The sequence below is a fragment of the Hippichthys cyanospilos genome, chromosome 7 (genome assembly GCF_059441005.1).
Source record: "Hippichthys cyanospilos isolate Australia breed blue-spotted pipefish chromosome 7, RoL_Hcya_1.0, whole genome shotgun sequence".
NCBI lineage: Eukaryota > Metazoa > Chordata > Actinopteri > Syngnathiformes > Syngnathidae > Hippichthys > Hippichthys cyanospilos.
The window spans coordinates 9,720,308-9,737,250 of NC_142375.1; the positions used below are offsets into that span (position 1 = coordinate 9,720,308).

Sequence of the window (16,943 nt, forward strand, 5' to 3'; positions counted from 1 at the left end):
CATTAAATTGTGCAAGCAGTCTTGTTTTAGAACACAAATAGCATAAAACAAATTCTGAAACATATAACTATACAGAGCATGACTTTCTCATAGCTGGCTCGAGGAGATCCAACGCTCGTCTCAGCATGGTTGATTTCATGCCATTCTCCAGAGATTTGTCCCAGGAGCAGCTTATTGGGTGGGTAACGGCGAGCCATCTAAAACTAGAGGACTTGAGTCAAAGTATGCTTCTTAATTTGATGCATTGTTTTTCATCCCAGGGGTGACACAACAAATACAAATCTCCAAAATATGGAACCCGTTTCTGAAACAGAACAGGAGCAGGTTCCCGAGGAGCTTGGCAAGCTCACCGAGGTCGACAAGGCCCACACAGGACGAGTAAGGCTGTTGTATAATTTGAGGATTCCATGTAAAAAGAACCTATCAGTTTTCTGATGACTTTTTCACCCCCCACCCGTACAGGTCAGGCTGGAGATGTACCAAAAGTACTTCAAGACCATAGGCCTGGCCATCATCATTCCCATTGTCTTCCTATACGCCTTTCAGCAAGGAGCATCGCTGGCCTACAACTACTGGCTGAGCATGTGGGCCGATGACCCAATTGTGAACGGCACCCAGATTGATGCCGACCTGAAACTATCCGTTTTTGGAGCCCTGGGGTTTGTTCAAGGTTAGGCTTCATTATTAGACTGAAGAATGTCTTTGATTTTTAAAAATCACCTCAAGATTCAAGACTCAGGAATCAAGATTGTCATTTACTAAGACTTAGAGTTGATCTAAAATGTCCCCAAAGTTGATTTTAGAGATTGAAAAAAAAAAAAAGTAAAAATTAAAAAATCTCTTCCGTGTAACTACACTGGACGTAAATTACCAAGAAAGTTGCCATGAGCTCACACAACCACCAACAATAACACACCGCCATAAAAAAAAGGTCGTTGTACTATATGGTCACAAGGATTAAAGGGACAATGTGTAATGTCTAGACAATTATTAATTTTAGAAACCCAGTATAAAGGGGTCACACGAGTGTGACAAGGGTCACACGAGTTTCTGGTTTGAATGCCATTCGCAAATAAAAACAAGAAACAAAAAAGAAGAAAAAGAAGGTGTGCGTGCAAATTTTAAATATAAAAAGTAGAGTTTTTTTTTTGTAAATCTATAAAAGCTGGTATAGACTAAAGAATGACAGAGGTGAAATTTGTTCGATAGTTTACTTAATTCCAATAAATGGTCTATCAAATCACTAATGATTATAACACCTAAACCAAGGGTCACCAACCTTTTTGAAACAGAAAGCTACTTCTTTGGTACGTATGCGAAAAGACCGATCATGTTATGATTTTTCATGGTAATTAAGGAAGAGCTGTAGTAAATTTGTAAATCGGGTGTAATATGTAATGAAAATGTAATACATGTATAATTGTTTCTAAAATTCATAGAAAATCACCAATGTTCTATCTTTTGTAAGCTATTTGCAGAACAGGCCTGCAAGCTACTCATGTGATCTTTGGTGGCACCACTTTGGTGACCCCTGACAAAAAACAAGGTTTTTGTCTGACTCAAAATAAAGAATCGTGTAGCAATTGTGGTCCACTGGCTGTTTTCGAGGAATAAAAGCACTTTTGTTGCAATTCAAAACGTCATGAATGTAAGAAAAAAAATGATGCTTTAATGTCTCCATTTGTCATTCTGTCTTGTCAGGTAGATGAGCAGATCGAGAAAATAATTTGCACATCCAAATACTGAAGCAGAAATAATTGTCAATCAAATAATTTTGAATGGAAAATGGTTTTGAATCAAAAATCAATCTTGAATCCAATTGTACACCCAGAAAATTTGAATCTGAATTGAATCAAATAGTGAGAGTCAAAATTCCCAACCCTAATAACCAAGCTTGTTCTATGTTTCCTCAGGCATTGCAATCTTTGGCACCACTGTAGCTATCTCCATCTGTGGCATCATTGCCTCTCGTCACTTGCACATGGACCTACTGGTTAATGTGTTGCATTCGCCCATGTCTTTCTTTGAATGCACGCCCAGCGGCAATTTGCTCAACCGCTTTGCCAAAGAGATCGACGCCATTGACTGCATGGTACCAGAGGGCCTGAAGATGATGCTAAGCTACGTCTTTAAACTCATGGAGGTGTGCATCATTGTTCTCATGGCAACACCCTTTGCCGTTGTGGTCATCCTGCCTCTTGCGTTCCTCTACGCCTTTGTCCAGGTAACCGCCCATATTTTTACTCACAACTGGTCATTCAGATGTTTCACACTGGTTAGCAGTCTGTGACGCTTAGCCCAATTTCTCTGTGAATTCTGCTTACTCCTCTTTGATTTTGTTAACGTTTTCTTTTTCTACTGTGGGCTACAGAGCTTCTACGTTGCTACATCCTGTCAGCTGCGGAGGCTAGAAGCTGTGAGTCGTTCCCCCATCTACACCCATTTCAATGAGACGGTACAGGGCGCCAGTGTCATCCGGGCCTTTGGCGATCAGTCCAGGTTCATTCTGCAGGCCAACGATAGAGTGGATTTCAACCAGACTTCCTACTTCCCTCGATTTGTGGCCACCCGGTCAGTGTTTGAATGGAAAATAATGAGCTGTCTCTATTTAGATATTTTGTTATGAAGCAGAATGAGTTTTCCCTTTGTTGATAAGGACTATTAAATTAGTGTTTCATCCACAGGTGGCTGGCAGTCAATCTGGAGTTTGTTGGCAATGGGGTGGTGTTAGCAGCTGCCATTCTGTCCGTAATGGGAAGGGACACCCTGAGTCCAGGCATCGTGGGTTTGGCTGTCTCACATTCCCTTCAGGTAAGAGTCCATGCTTGTGCTGTAATTTTGTCGTAATACCTAAAATACAGTTCTCGAGCAACAAGTAGTAATTCAGGATAAAATAATCTCAGTGTTAAAAAAGTCTCCGACAAACCACATCTTTTGCTTTAGCAACGCCATAATGACCACATGTAGTACAGGCCAAAGATTTGGACACACCTTTTCATTCAATGTTTTTTTTCTTTGTTTTCTCAGACTACGTTGTAGGACGAAAAAGTATGAATGAGCACACGTGGATTACTTAAAAAAAAAACAATAATAATTAACTGAAAACATCTTTTATGGTTAGGTCACTGGTGTGCCTTATCACAGTTAACAAGTGGAATTTCTTGCTTTATCAATGGGGTTGGGACAATCAGTTGTGTTGGCTTATCGGACAATTGTTAAAATTCCTCTAATGACCTGTAAACATTCATAATATGAAAACAGCAAATCAGCTAAGATGGCAGTCATAACTTTAAGAAGAAAACCTTTGGCCTGTACTTTACTTGTACTGTATAACTAATGTCTGTCAGTCAAGCACAAACCTTCTCAGACACAACGGTTTTATTTTTTTTTCTTATTTGTCTATCTATTTCATTGTAAGGCACCATTCTTGTTTGTGGAAGAGTGGTAAACATGCTTTGATAAAATATTGGAATTGAGGTCAAATGTAAATATAACTGTTGATCAAAAATACAAAATCTTGAATTTTCAATACAGATTTTTTTTGATAGTCTTCATGGAAATGATTGTCACACAACGTGTTAGTTCTCAGTTTCGCATGAGTGTTTTTCTCTAGATGGTGCAACAATGTTGTACAATGAATGCAGTGTTAGAACTTGACTTTGAAAAGTATGCACATTCTTTACATTACCAATGATAGGTCAAGCAACTTTTTAAAGTAAAACTGCATAAAGGTTCGTCTTTGTCTGTCTGTACCAGTGACTCTCCTCTACATTTGTTTGCAAAGAGTTCAGAGCTGCCACAGGAAGTAAATAGTCGTGAATAAAAATAAATAGTTTTAACACTTTATCAAATGTAAAGTGTTCTCCAAATTTTGCATTTTAACTTTGACAGCCCTAGAAATTCCAGTTCTAGTGCTAAAATATAATTATTGTTTTGTTTGCATAATTCTATTAGCTGTCAGCGCCATACTGTTTAATATGATGTCATTAAAACAACATATCTCATTCATGGGGGAGTATGTATGAATATGTTTATTTCAAGAAGCATTGAACACTTGTCATGCTTATGCTCATCTTATTGTGTTGCATATTGCAGGTGACTGGAATCCTGAGTTGGATTGTAAGATCGTGGACTGATGTGGAAAACAACATTGTTTCTGTGGAAAGAGTGAATGAGTATGCTGACACTGCAAAAGAGGTCAGCATTTCCACCATACACGCACTTTCTACAAAATGGTTACTGTTCATTTTTTCAAATATAAAATTAGACACCGTATACAGTGACTTATTTCCTTCTCTTCACATGGCATAGGCCAGCTGGACTATAGAAGGGAGTTCTTTGCCTCTGGCATGGCCCCAGACAGGCACTATAGAGTTCCAAGACTATGGGTTGCAGTACCGCAAAGGCCTGGAGTTGGCTTTGAAAGGCATTACCTTGCAGATTCATGAAAGAGAGAAGGTGTGTAATTTGAAATCATGTGGTCTTTACCTAATGAGGCTTGCATGGGGCTTTGTGATACATTAGAGCTCTGTAATGTGTTCCAGGTGGGCATTGTGGGAAGGACGGGAGCTGGAAAGTCCTCGTTGGCCTTGGGGATATTTAGAATATTAGAAGCAGCAAAGGGAAAGATCTTTATTGATGGAGTCAATATCGCCGACATTGGTCTCCGTGATCTTCGATCACGCATTACTATTATTCCTCAGGTAGGTTATCAGCACCAGAAACCGAGCTCTGACTTTCCTAAAATAAGTTCTTGTTTAAATTACTTCAAATGATGACAGCTTGATAAGATGTGTGAGCAAACGACATGTGGTTTGTTTGTTTTTTTTTCTCAGGACCCTGTGCTGTTCTCGGGCTCCCTCCGGATGAACCTCGATCCGTTTGACACTTACACTGATGAAGAAGTTTGGAGTTCATTAGAGCTTGCTCACCTCAAGAAGTTTGTGTCCAACTTGCCTGACAAACTAAACCATGAATGCACAGAAGGAGGAGAAAACCTCAGGTACGCATCAGGTTGCAAAATTCAGAAAATTTTAGTTCTTACCTTCTACAAAAAAATATTATCCGTGTAGCTTGGGCCAGCGACAACTGGTGTGCCTTGCCAGAGCCTTGCTGAGGAAAACCAAAATCTTGGTTTTGGATGAGGCAACAGCTGCCGTGGACTTGGAGACCGACACGCTGATCCAGTCCACAATCCGCACTCAATTTGAAGACTGCACTGTCCTAACCATCGCTCATCGCCTTAACACTATCATGGATTACACAAGGTATACAGTACTATCAATTTCATGGCAACTATCAATAGAATGCACGTTTTGACAGCAACTTTTAAAATACTGTATTTCTCCAAGTGCAAGTCGAGTTTTTTTCACTCATCTTCAACCCCCATATTAGGGGGCTCGACCTTTTACCACGTAACTCAATACCAGACCAATTTACTATATGTTTGAATAACATTAATTCGAATGCGAAATAAGTCATATTATGCCATGTATAAGGCATAAAATTGTTATACTGTATATACCTCTAATTCCATATCGTCTGCATCCGTTTTAGAGCGTTTGCATACAACATCACAAACTTGCAACTTTTGTCAAGCACTACCCAATTGCCTCTTTGCTGTCAATGAGGCTGCATGGCTCATTTTTTACAGTGGACTTTTGACCAATCATGAAAACGAAGGGCAACTTCCACGCTCTGATTTTGCCACAGTCATCACTTGCATAAAGAAAACTTCAGCAAAGCATTTCTGGAGACCTCCATTTCAAACAAATAGGATGGGTCCGAAGATGACTACCCGTGGAAAAGTACAGAGGATGTTTGAACAAATGACGAGGAAGAAAAGCTCGCCGGGGGGTATATCCCTACATTGAAATGGGAGGAGCTATTTGGCGTGTCAGATAGTGATGCTGATTTTTAGACAAATTCATATTCAGCTGTGTCCAAAAATAAAGCATTAAAACGTCACCTCATGTCATTGCTGCGATATCATTTTCAACATTTGCGTCTACAGGCTTGCGCACATTGCCTCGCAGTGTTGTCTAACATCCGCCTTCCCATAACTGCAATAGTATGTTGCTTGATATACAGTGTAGAAATGCCTCTAAAAGTAGAGTAATTGCCTCATTTTAATGACACACACCATGTGTTTTGATTGGATGGCCATGATATACTGTATGTAACCACTAAAGTCAGGGGTAGACTTATAATTGCATTATTGTAAAATTCACCCAAATTTCAGGGGGGCTTGTACATGGAGAAATACATTAGGGGTGAACAAACATCTGCCTAATTCCCATTCTTTTTAAAGACCTGCTACTTCCTAATGTTCAGATTAACATGGCCCATAGATAGCTTTTCTTCATTGTACTACTTCCTAGACTAGGTGGCAACTTGCTCAATCTTATGAGGCGGCTTAAAGGAATTATTGCTACTCTTTCTGTTCCACCACCAATCATACATCAGTCAAAGACTAACTACAGTTCACTATCTCTTTCTTACTACTCTACAGAGTGATTGTTATGGACCGAGGCCACATCTCAGAGATGGATTCTCCAACCAACCTTATTGCACAGCAGGGACAGTTCTTCCGAATGTGCCGGGAAGCTGGGCTGGTCTAGGACGGTGGTGTGTTCATGAAGTAAATTTGACACACTTTTTTGTTGAGAATTGCTTTTCAACAAAAGTCTTAAGTGGCCCTTCCAAGCTTTGTGGTAGCTCAACCGAGTTCATTGTCATTGAGGGTCCAGAGATGCTACAAATATAGCCTCTAGTCTGAGGTTTTTACACACATGGACACGCAGGAAATAAATTGAAAAAAAAAAAAACCACCTCAAATGTTCAACATGTAAATGAAGCTACAGGGGATTGTTGGGCATGTGCAAGCTGTTACAGATGTATAGATAATGCCATGGATTCTGTTCATTCTATTTTATGATTAAGGCAAAGTCAGGAATGAAAGAGATCACAGATAAATATGGACTGTTTTTCCTGCTTTGAATGGGAACTGTTTTATTTACATGCCATTAAGCATGTGACATATATTTGATGTTTTCTCAGGCTTTGATTTTGATGTTTACTTACACAATTTTCAAGCCATGAATGCAAAATAGAGGTCATCCGCATTCATGACTGCTTTGTTTTCCAAGAACAAAGACAGAAATTGCTCTTGACATACTGACCAACTGGAAGGTTCAACCTGGCAAATGTGAGGGATTTGAGGTCTTCGGAGCCTTCAGAAATGAGTTTGAAGCAGCCACTTTAGATTATTTATATGTCAATGCTGAGCCAAGACATTGGCAGGCAGTTGTTTATTTCTGTCAAAGTAAACACATAAAGTCCAAAGAAATCCTGATGCCTATATGTGAAAACCCACATTGAATGAAGAGAATGTCTCTTCTCAACAATGGTTATAAATCTTGGTGAGTGAGTTTCTCACCACCACCACACAACTCAGGCCATACACGCACACATACACACACACACATGGATGTACATATATATATATATATATATATATATATATATATATATATATATATATATATATATATATATGCACCTGTGTCGATTGTGTAGAGAGAGATTTCACTATTGTTCTATTTTTTTGAGAGAGAGATTTCACTATTGCTCTATTTTTTTGCTGACGTTACAAAATGTAGATAGTCCTCCATGACCTTGATTCAAAGAATTATGAGCTTTTCGCAGAGAAAAGTCACTTTGCTGTTTTTGTCTTACTGGTTTAGACAATCTTTCCAAAGGGAAACCATATAGTTTATTTATGTGGTATTTCAAAACATGTCCTTACAATACTGAGGATTGTATTATATTTATACTTTTTATATCAAACTTGTTTTCATTTTTCACTGAATAATTACTAGTATTGTATTGTTCTATGCATTGTGCTGAATAATAAACATGTATTTGATCCAACTGTATGGTTGTGTTACACTTAATATGTGTTAAAGACTGTTAGTATATTTAATAAACAAAGAATGAAAAGGAAATGGAATTTAAAGTATTTAAGAAGGCTTTTAAGCCTAACCCTAAAAATTCTTAATGCTATTTTACTAGACAACCAATGGCAATCTATTCTTAATTAGATGCTCATAAATCATTACTTGAGAGTTTATTTTTGACAACGTTTTAGTTGGAGCATTTGAAAACAGATACCGTATCTGTATTTTCCTCTCCTTTCTTTGCCAAAATAGGCTTGTTACATAATTTTCAGCTATAAGGGATGACGACAAAAGATAAATAAAAAGTACCACATTTGAATTGTTCAGTGATTGATTGGGATCTTAAAGAACAGTGTGAACAATGGGGCATTAACATTGATGACATCAGATTGGAGAAGCAAAAAATAGCCTCATCCATAGCCTTATTGATGAGTATTTTTCAATGAGTGGTAATTAACTTGGTTTTTAAGTGGCAATATTTTCAGTCGTTTAAAGTTATTTTTCTTTTCCTCAACGTGATAGGTAATTGTTCAAAAGAAAATTTCACACATTTTTTGTTGTGCCAAGTCATCAAAACAAATATTACTAAAATTAACTGAATAGACAGATAACTGGAATTAATTTTATTTTTTATTAATCTACTTAATTATGTACTATGTTAAGGTGTTATTCAATTAATTAAATTAGTACATCTATTAGTGTTGGAATTTGTTTTGTTTTTTTCTACCCATACGCTTCAGCGAGCAATTTGAGCTTTTCTCTTGTAACAGACTCGAATGGTCTCTAGATGGCAGTATAAACCGAGTAAATCCCATTTTTGAACTCACGAAGAAAATGTTCAAGTTTGTTTACCCTTGTTGCAATGGCGACCATCACTGAACTGAAATGCGGTATGTTCTGCTTGGGACGTGTTTTCTTTCAGACCCGCCATCAGTTGTTCGGCGGTATGATCAATTGGAGAAACTGCTAATAACGATTTCCACTCTTATTGTTTTACCCTACACGCCGTGAACAAACTAATACGAGCATCCTGCTGGATCGCCGCAGTCATTTACCTCTCCGCAACTAAAAGTTGAGGAGGGAGATTCAGTACCGCTTGCAATAGTTATCCCAGCGCATCATGTTTTTCCTTATTCTTTCCTGGTATTTTCCTCTTGGTGGGTTTTGGGTACGTTTAGTTTGAGAATGTCGGTCAACCTCCTTGGTGAAAACAGTTTGTTTATCTATCCGAATTCCAAGTTCAAGGGATTTGTTTATGTACTATTTCAATTCCAGTTCCAGGGATCCCTGCTGAAAATGAACTTGATATTTACGTTCAACTCCTCACATTCTAGCCGTGAGAGAAACCTTGGAGCGCCGCGGCGTGCTCGGCCAACTCAAGGCTCGCATCCGGGCAGAAGTGTTCGGCGCCCTCGATGACCAACCACAACAGCGTCCGCCGCTGTCGCATGAAAATTTGATTATCAATGAACTCGTCCGGGAGTACCTGGAGTTCAACAAGTACCGACACACGGCGGCGGTTCTAACCGCAGGTGAGCCTTACATTATCCTTTCTTGAGTGTAAGTAAATACATGTGCTGAGATACAGTAAGCGTTACAAGCCTAAACGCATCTTTAAAGTACCTTCAGTTGTATGCAACATCGATAACAACAATGAAAAACAAAAATTCTCTAGGCTGCACACATTATACATTTTTAATTTATTTTTACTAGTGCTTTCTACTCAGGTGAAAAAAATACAACTAGACACACTTTCAAAAAGCTCATTAAGAATGCATGTTAGTTCATGTTTTTCCATGTTGCTGCCATCCCAGCGCTCAATGAATCAGTCAAGAGCTCACCTTTTGTAGACATTTACGTGTCTTTATTATGCCTTTTCTAAATCCATTATAATTGTTTAATGTACAACACAAACAAGGGTAAGAAATCATCAAACACTAGATGCTCAAAGTACATATTGCTTAGGTATTGTTCATTAATATCCATGATATACTATAGATAAAATTGTCAAAATGAAATATTTAACTGTATTAGACTGTTAGTTGTTTATGTATAAGAATGTTGTTTTGATGAGCCTGTTCAGCAATGCAAACCTGGCAACCCTGCCTCAAGTTGACTGATCTTACGTGTCACAATTGAGTTGTTTTGCTCAAGAAATTTGTTATGAAACGTACTGGATTCATTGCACTGTGGTCACCATGAAAAGCCAAATAGGAGACGAAGTGGAACAAAACTTGACAGGGCTTTTACTTCAGATTACAGCTGCACTTTTTTTGAAACAAGACCAAACTCTATTGTTGAGAAGAGTCTGAGAGTATTTCTAAACTCGTCTCTGTTTGTTATCCCAGAGTCAGGCCAACCCCAAGTTCCTCTGGAAAGACAGTTTCTGGCGAGCGAGCTGGGAGTCGCTGAGGATATGAGTTCCAAGTCGGTGTAAGTGAATTTGCCAGGACACGACAACTGCCAGTACACATCTTTTGGAGCTTTGGTCATTTGTTGGAGAGAGCTATGAATCTTCACCATCGCTATATTTTTAGACACAGAGATTGCATAACCACCTTTCGTCACCAAACTTCTGCCATTTATTTTTCTTAAAAATCAATTATGTTTATTTGTCTTGTCTTTCCAGGCCTCTTTTGTATGGTTTGGTGTCACACTTCCTGAATAATGGTAAAGATGGAAGGAAGGTGTTCCTCAGGGGCACCTCTGTGAGCAACTCAGGACAGAAAGTTGACAGTTAACACATGAAGCAATGTACACAGGTTTTTATTTTATTTTATTTACATCTCATTGGAAGAACATATGTAATTCGAGAGAGAGAGAGAGGTGTTTTGCATTTTCTTGGCTGCTCATGTTTTTCTGTTTTAAGGACTGACCTAGAGCACAGATTTTTCCATGTAATAAATATATATATATATATATATATATATATATATATATATATATATATATATATATATATATATATATATATATATATATATATATATATATAAATTACATTTGGCACATCGGCGATTTACTTTGCTATTAAATATGAGTTTTATTGTAATGATATTTCTTACCCAGAAGTGAAACGTCTTTTCTTTTTCTTTTTTTTTTTTACTGAAGCCACAGCTCTCACCGTGCGACCGCCTCTCCGTTTTCATTGGCATTACAGTAAAACGTAACTAATAAATGAAATTTTGTTACTTGGCCGAAGTCTCTCCTCCTCAACTCCGGAACTCAAAATGAAACTTAAAGACTTGGATAAGGTCGATGTGTATCTACCCTTGCGCAGGTGAAACAAGAGCTTACTATCGTCATGAGCAGGGGTGCACATAATTTTATGTTTGTGGGTTACTCGCGTGAGTACCAGGACGTGGTACTTGGCACTTACCCTTTCTCTCAATAAAAAGTCTTCATCAATATCATTCTTGGTGTCACTCCCACATTAAGCGCACTGTGTATGCGCACAGCGATATCGCATTATTCAAACCTGCTTCCTCAAAACCTTTTCATCACTCCATCAGTTAACGGTTTGCGCGGTTCGTTTGGACCCGGTTTAATTGTCAAAGTCAGAGGTAAATTCTCCATCACCGTAGAGTGACAACGTAAACAATCTCATTCCCACCCTCAGACTAAATACGTAGCCGATAGCCAGTTCAAGTTGCTTCAGTAAATTAAAAAATATTCTCAGATTAGGAAGACATGGGCTGTGCATAAGCAGGACTTGAAAGATCTGCTCTGCCAGCGTGCGCCGTGGTCAATTCCACAGTTCAGGAAGCAGCCTTCTCTGCCATTGTCATAAAGACAAAAAGAGAAAACGCATTTTGTAGGATCCGCGGGGCAAGTGGAATCCACTGCATTGTCCCTGCACTTTGTCTTTCCACCCAGCAATACGGCGATTAATGCTTCTCAATTAGCGTGTTTGTTAGCTACAAGTTGCGCTACATTCACACACTTTTTTCATACTTTTAAAATAAAGGATGACTGAAAATGTTCGACCCTGTATCAAACGCACCTGTTTTGTCTGCTAGCTGAGGATGTGAGCGGTAAATCTTGCACCACATTTAAGTGCGCTTCAAGCCATGGCACATCTATCTAGGAGCCACAGCTCAGGCTCGGTTGTTGTCATGGGTTAAAGGTAGGCAAGGGTACGTAAACGCGCAAATTGAAGCACCCGACGTCAGGCGTCTGTGAGTTCTGTTGCACATGCGTACCTGGATACCCCTCTCACAAGTCATGTTTATCTGCAAAGGCATGGCCCGTGTTGAGAGCACAGAAGAACCAAGGAATACTTTGAAATGTTTCAATGAAGGCAAATAACACTTTGAAACTATTTAGGGTGACAAATCAACATCATAACATGATTAAAAGCACTTTTAATAAGTTGATTTACCCTGACACGGGCCCTTTAAAATAAATATTTTCATGACGTTCAAAGCTGTGCCGGTCTTTATTAAAAACAACCACACGATGGCACTATTGCTCAAGATTAGAATAATGCAGTCTCCCCAAATTTCACACTTGCCATAACGTTGACGACAAAGTCCTACGAATTCTGCACTCCATCAATACTGCTCATCCTCCTAAGGATTGCGAGTGTGCCAATGTATTAATTAGAAAAACATGAATCCATCTGAGAAGAAAATATTTCATATTGAGATGTCTATGAGAATGGGTGACAAAAATGAACCAAGTGTAATATTTTGAGCGCTGGCATTGACTGCAGGTGAGGAGATTGATATAAGGTGGAACACCTAAGTAACCAGCTGGCTTGATCATATTTGAACCTAAAAATGTGAAATTAGTTTCCACGCACCTAGCAAAAATGACCAAACAGGTTGCTAATTTAATTGACTAAAATGCCATTCGTTTAACAATGTTGATGTGCTTTGTGTTCATGTTTTACAGTTTGTGCCATCTGCTCAACTTTGTAAATCAATAAAGAAAAAAACAAGCTCTGAATTGCATAGAGTGACACTGAGCATTACAAACACTCAAAGCAGCAAGGCCAGTTAGCTCACCGTTTTTGCATTTCCTCCTCCTTGGCCATTTAAGGGAAGCTGACATTTTTATTGCACACAACTTATGGAACTGATTACTAACAATGTACAACCTATTTCAGGGCCTGATCATAAACGGTAAACATGAACTCCACATGCCTGCCCTCAACAACTCAATTCACTTGTGAACAGTTTTGAAATGATCCTTTGTACCAAGGGTGCCCAAACCTTTTGCAAAAAGAGCCAGATTTGGCACGATGAAATGTTTCCAGTTGCATTACTTGTTCACATTGTGCTTTTCCAGTCACCTTCTTCTAGTTTATAGTCCTGTGGTAGGGATATAATTGTAACTGTGATAGGAGGACATTGTCGTGATATCATCGTAAGTTACAAAATGAAAAGTACCACATCTGATCGAAATAACATTACTTTTTGCAGACTTTTTGCAGGTCTTCTGCCATCTCCTGGTGATGTATAAAACAATTCTTTGGAAATGTGTAGTTTGTACTGTGGTCAGCCATACTTTGTCAAGTTTCTGGCCAGAGGAAATTTGAACTCAGGCCACATTTGGCCCCCGGGCCAGACTTTGGACATGCTGATCTAAGCCAGGCCTTGGCCGAATTTTCCTAATTGGTGTTGCATGTGGTTCAATAGAAATTGAGAAGAATGTGACAGAATGATGGGGATTTGACTTCAAAATCATCATACGACTCTAGGATGAACTGCCCTCAAAATCTCCGAATGTATGTACTCCCCTTGGCCAAATCAATGTAGATGTGTAGTCTGGACTCAAGCTGCTTGGGAGCAAACCTTATTTGAGGTGGCGGAGTCCCCTTATTTATTGGCAGTTGATATGAGTGCGCTCTTGTAAATGGCTATATATGTGGAGGAAGATGAACAGTAGTTGGTCATTTGGCAGTTAGCCGTATGATTGATGGCACTGCTCCTCCACGCTATAAAACAGTTGTGGGTAACAGACAGTTGTGTAAATATTAAATGTAGTGTTCTTTGACTATAAAACAGTATGTTCATGTTTGCCCTTGGGCCAGGATGAATTCCAAGGGGGTCAGACATATTCACAAATATATTTAGCGGATGGCCATTTAGGGCTGTGATGATGAGGAAAAAAACAAAGCACGTGTCTGTTTATCAATATTCTTTTTGTGTTCTATACCATTTGTCCAAGAAAATACTGTAGATTTAGTGTTCGAGTCTTCAATTGAATTCGCGCGCATATTTGTGCATTAAGTGAGGAAGTCAGAATAAAACTCAAAGGACCACCATGTTTGCATGTTGACGTTCTATGGTGAGCTCTCTGTGCCACGCCAAATTATATTAAAATTACATGCGATATTGTGATTGGAGGCAATCAATCAGTGTATACCCTTTACCAAGCCAAGGCACATAAGTAAAAATCTCATGGCTTGAGACAAAACAATGTCCCCAAAGTGAAGACACATTCATTATGTAAACATTTTGTTGTAGCATGGATTGATGAATAATAATGCATTACTTGTAGCTATTAGCCCCTATATGTATATAATTTTCTGATGAATTATGGAGAATTGGATCATTTCCAGAAGCACGGCAGGTGATCTTTCATCGTACACTGACTCAAAGTCATTGCCTGAATAAAGCGCCCTTTCCTTATTCTGTGAATGCAAATCTGGAACCGGGAGTAAATATACTCTGATAAACCAAGTAAAATAGAATGAACTTCCAAGAAAAACTATTATCCCTATCGATGTAAGATAATGAGTTTTTTTGCGACACAATTCCTCCTGGACCATATTTAGTCACTAGCAGTCTTGGTGTTTGTGCTACACTTTGAAAGTAACACAGAAAGCCACCGAGATACCGAACAGAACCTCTCTCCTTATATGGCACACATTGCATCTCCTGTTCAGTGTATCTCCTGCTTTATTTGTCTCCACCTCTGCCGCCCTGCCCCATGGTCTGGTTTGTCATCCTTCCTTATTCCTCGTAGCTGGACCCACCTTCCAAATTCGAGAGCATCGCCGCTGCCTCCTTGATGTTGGCCAGAGGGTGCACTGAGGTCCTCCATGTAGGTCCGCGCACATAATCACACACACACACACACACACACACAGGCACTTCCACTCTGGCCCAGAACAGGCTCTGGCCATCAACTCGCACCTTGATTTATTGGTGCAAACAGTACACTGTCCTTATATAGCAAGTTCCACTGGAAAGACGATGGAAAGAGGGCGGGGAGGTAAAGTGGGATGTAGGAGGTGGGGTCCCGCTCTTTGTGGTGGTGGAATTTGAAAGATCTGTGCGCTCAGACACGCACACATAGTGGGAGACTCTCCATCTAAATTATGTGTTTGTTTATTGAGGTCTTTCTGGACTTCCAGTCAGGGGGGATTCCTGTGCAAGGGGACAGCTGACTTGCCTTATGAGGAGTGGAGCTTGATTACATCATCTATAGGCTGTACTGTATATACACACACGCTATCATCCATTCAGCCTCATAAAAAAAATGTCTCTTCCCAAAATTGTGACAACGTGTTCTTTTATGTCATAGGTCCATATCAATAGCTATATATTAGCTGTATATAATATTTTAGCTACGGGTATTAAAATTGTGCAAGTGTAATTTGAAATTTCTCAACTGACTCTGAAAACCGTGACCACGGTGTAACACTACACTGTATATAAACACACAAACATCATGTGTTGACGTTGTTTATGTTCCATATTATATAATACTGGTACTTAAATAGAATACACACTTTATATTTTACTCCCAAGTCCCTACATTTGAAAAGAAATATGTTTACTTTATACACGCTATATTCTCAAAATAGGCCTGTTACTTTTGTTTTACACATCCAGGAATGATGACAAAATGTGAAAACAAAGATGTAAATACAGAGGTAAAATCAACCACAGTTGAGATTGATTGATTTGTTCATTAAAATTATGGGAACATGTGAGGCATAAATAAGACAAGGATAACAGCAAAATGGGGGAAAGTGAACAAGAGTGTATTGACCACGACCGATTTAGAAAGGCAAGCTATTGCTAATGCAGGCTGTCGGCCAAAATGATGTTTCATTGTGAATGTGTTGTGTCCTGCCCTGGTCTAAAATCCAACTGGTGTTCAAAAATAACCTGATGAATCAGGAAAAAAAAAAGTTATTATTTTTTTTTCCGCCTTGAATGGCATAAGTCAGTCTACTGCATGCTAGCTCTTAAAAGATGACAGGGCATACCTTTTATCTACTTTTTTAGAAAAGTGTTTGATGAAGTCAAGTCCAGCAAATCATATGATTCACTGCGTTTCTCTTCTACTATGCTGAAAAAAAAGAGTTATGGTGAAAGTGTTGTATGAATGTTATAGGACACACGTTCCATAAATAATCGTTGTTATGCGAAATGTTATGTTCATAAAAACAAATGTTCCCACAGTTGCAAGAGATAGCAATGAAACAAAACAAAAAACAAAAAACTTCATCCGTGATTAAATTTTGTCATTACAGGGTTTAGGATAAAAGGCAAATGGAGGCTGGAGCCCACCCCAGCTGATTTCATTTGGTTGCCAGCCAATTGCAGGATACACGAGACGAACAACCATCCACACACCCAATTACACCTAAAGACAATTTCATATGTCCAATACACCTGCCGTACATGTTTTTGGACCATGGAAGGAAGTGGGAGTGCCCGGAGAGAACCCACGATGCCTCAGGGAGAACATGCAAACTCCACACAGGTAGGCAGGCCGGAGCCTGCTGGACTCAAACTCTGGTCCCTTAACTGTCAGGCGGACACGCTAACCAGTGCACCACGAAGTATTGGCTTATCTAAAACTCGAGGGACGGGATGTAAAATGTCCTCCAATTCTAAAATGGCCCTTCAGCAATTAACAGACTGTTTTTTGTTTTATTTTTTTAACGCACATATGTGTACTAATTTCGACACCGCCGTACATCGTTGCGCTCCATCCAGCTCCTTGTTCACGCCATCATTT

General features: G+C 39.1%; 2 protein-coding genes across 2 annotated transcripts in view; both read left to right on the plus strand.

Annotated features, from left to right (window-relative positions):
* abcc6a (ATP binding cassette subfamily C member 6a) overlaps positions 1-7,932 on the plus strand; it is a 31,148-nt gene extending 23,216 nt beyond the window's left edge. The window contains exons 20-31 of the mRNA XM_088419173.1: positions 94-178; positions 261-378; positions 463-670; positions 1,914-2,224; positions 2,372-2,571; positions 2,685-2,811; positions 4,096-4,197; positions 4,312-4,458; positions 4,545-4,703; positions 4,836-5,002; positions 5,073-5,267; positions 6,512-7,932. Of these exons, the coding sequence (XP_088275299.1) occupies positions 94-178; positions 261-378; positions 463-670; positions 1,914-2,224; positions 2,372-2,571; positions 2,685-2,811; positions 4,096-4,197; positions 4,312-4,458; positions 4,545-4,703; positions 4,836-5,002; positions 5,073-5,267; positions 6,512-6,620 (1,928 nt within the window). The 3' untranslated portion in view covers positions 6,621-7,932. The remainder of the gene's footprint in view (positions 1-93; positions 179-260; positions 379-462; positions 671-1,913; positions 2,225-2,371; positions 2,572-2,684; positions 2,812-4,095; positions 4,198-4,311; positions 4,459-4,544; positions 4,704-4,835; positions 5,003-5,072; positions 5,268-6,511) is intronic.
* An 868-nt stretch (positions 7,933-8,800) lies between these two features.
* Positions 8,801-11,371, plus strand: cep20 (centrosomal protein 20). Its single transcript, XM_088419801.1, has 5 exons — positions 8,801-8,848; positions 9,293-9,490; positions 10,307-10,391; positions 10,588-10,720; positions 11,070-11,371. The coding sequence occupies exons 1-4, from the start codon at positions 8,821-8,823 to the stop codon at positions 10,697-10,699; spliced, it is 423 nt and encodes a 140-aa protein (XP_088275927.1). The 5' UTR covers positions 8,801-8,820; the 3' UTR covers positions 10,700-10,720; positions 11,070-11,371.
* Positions 11,372-16,943: the final 5,572 nt, after the last annotated feature.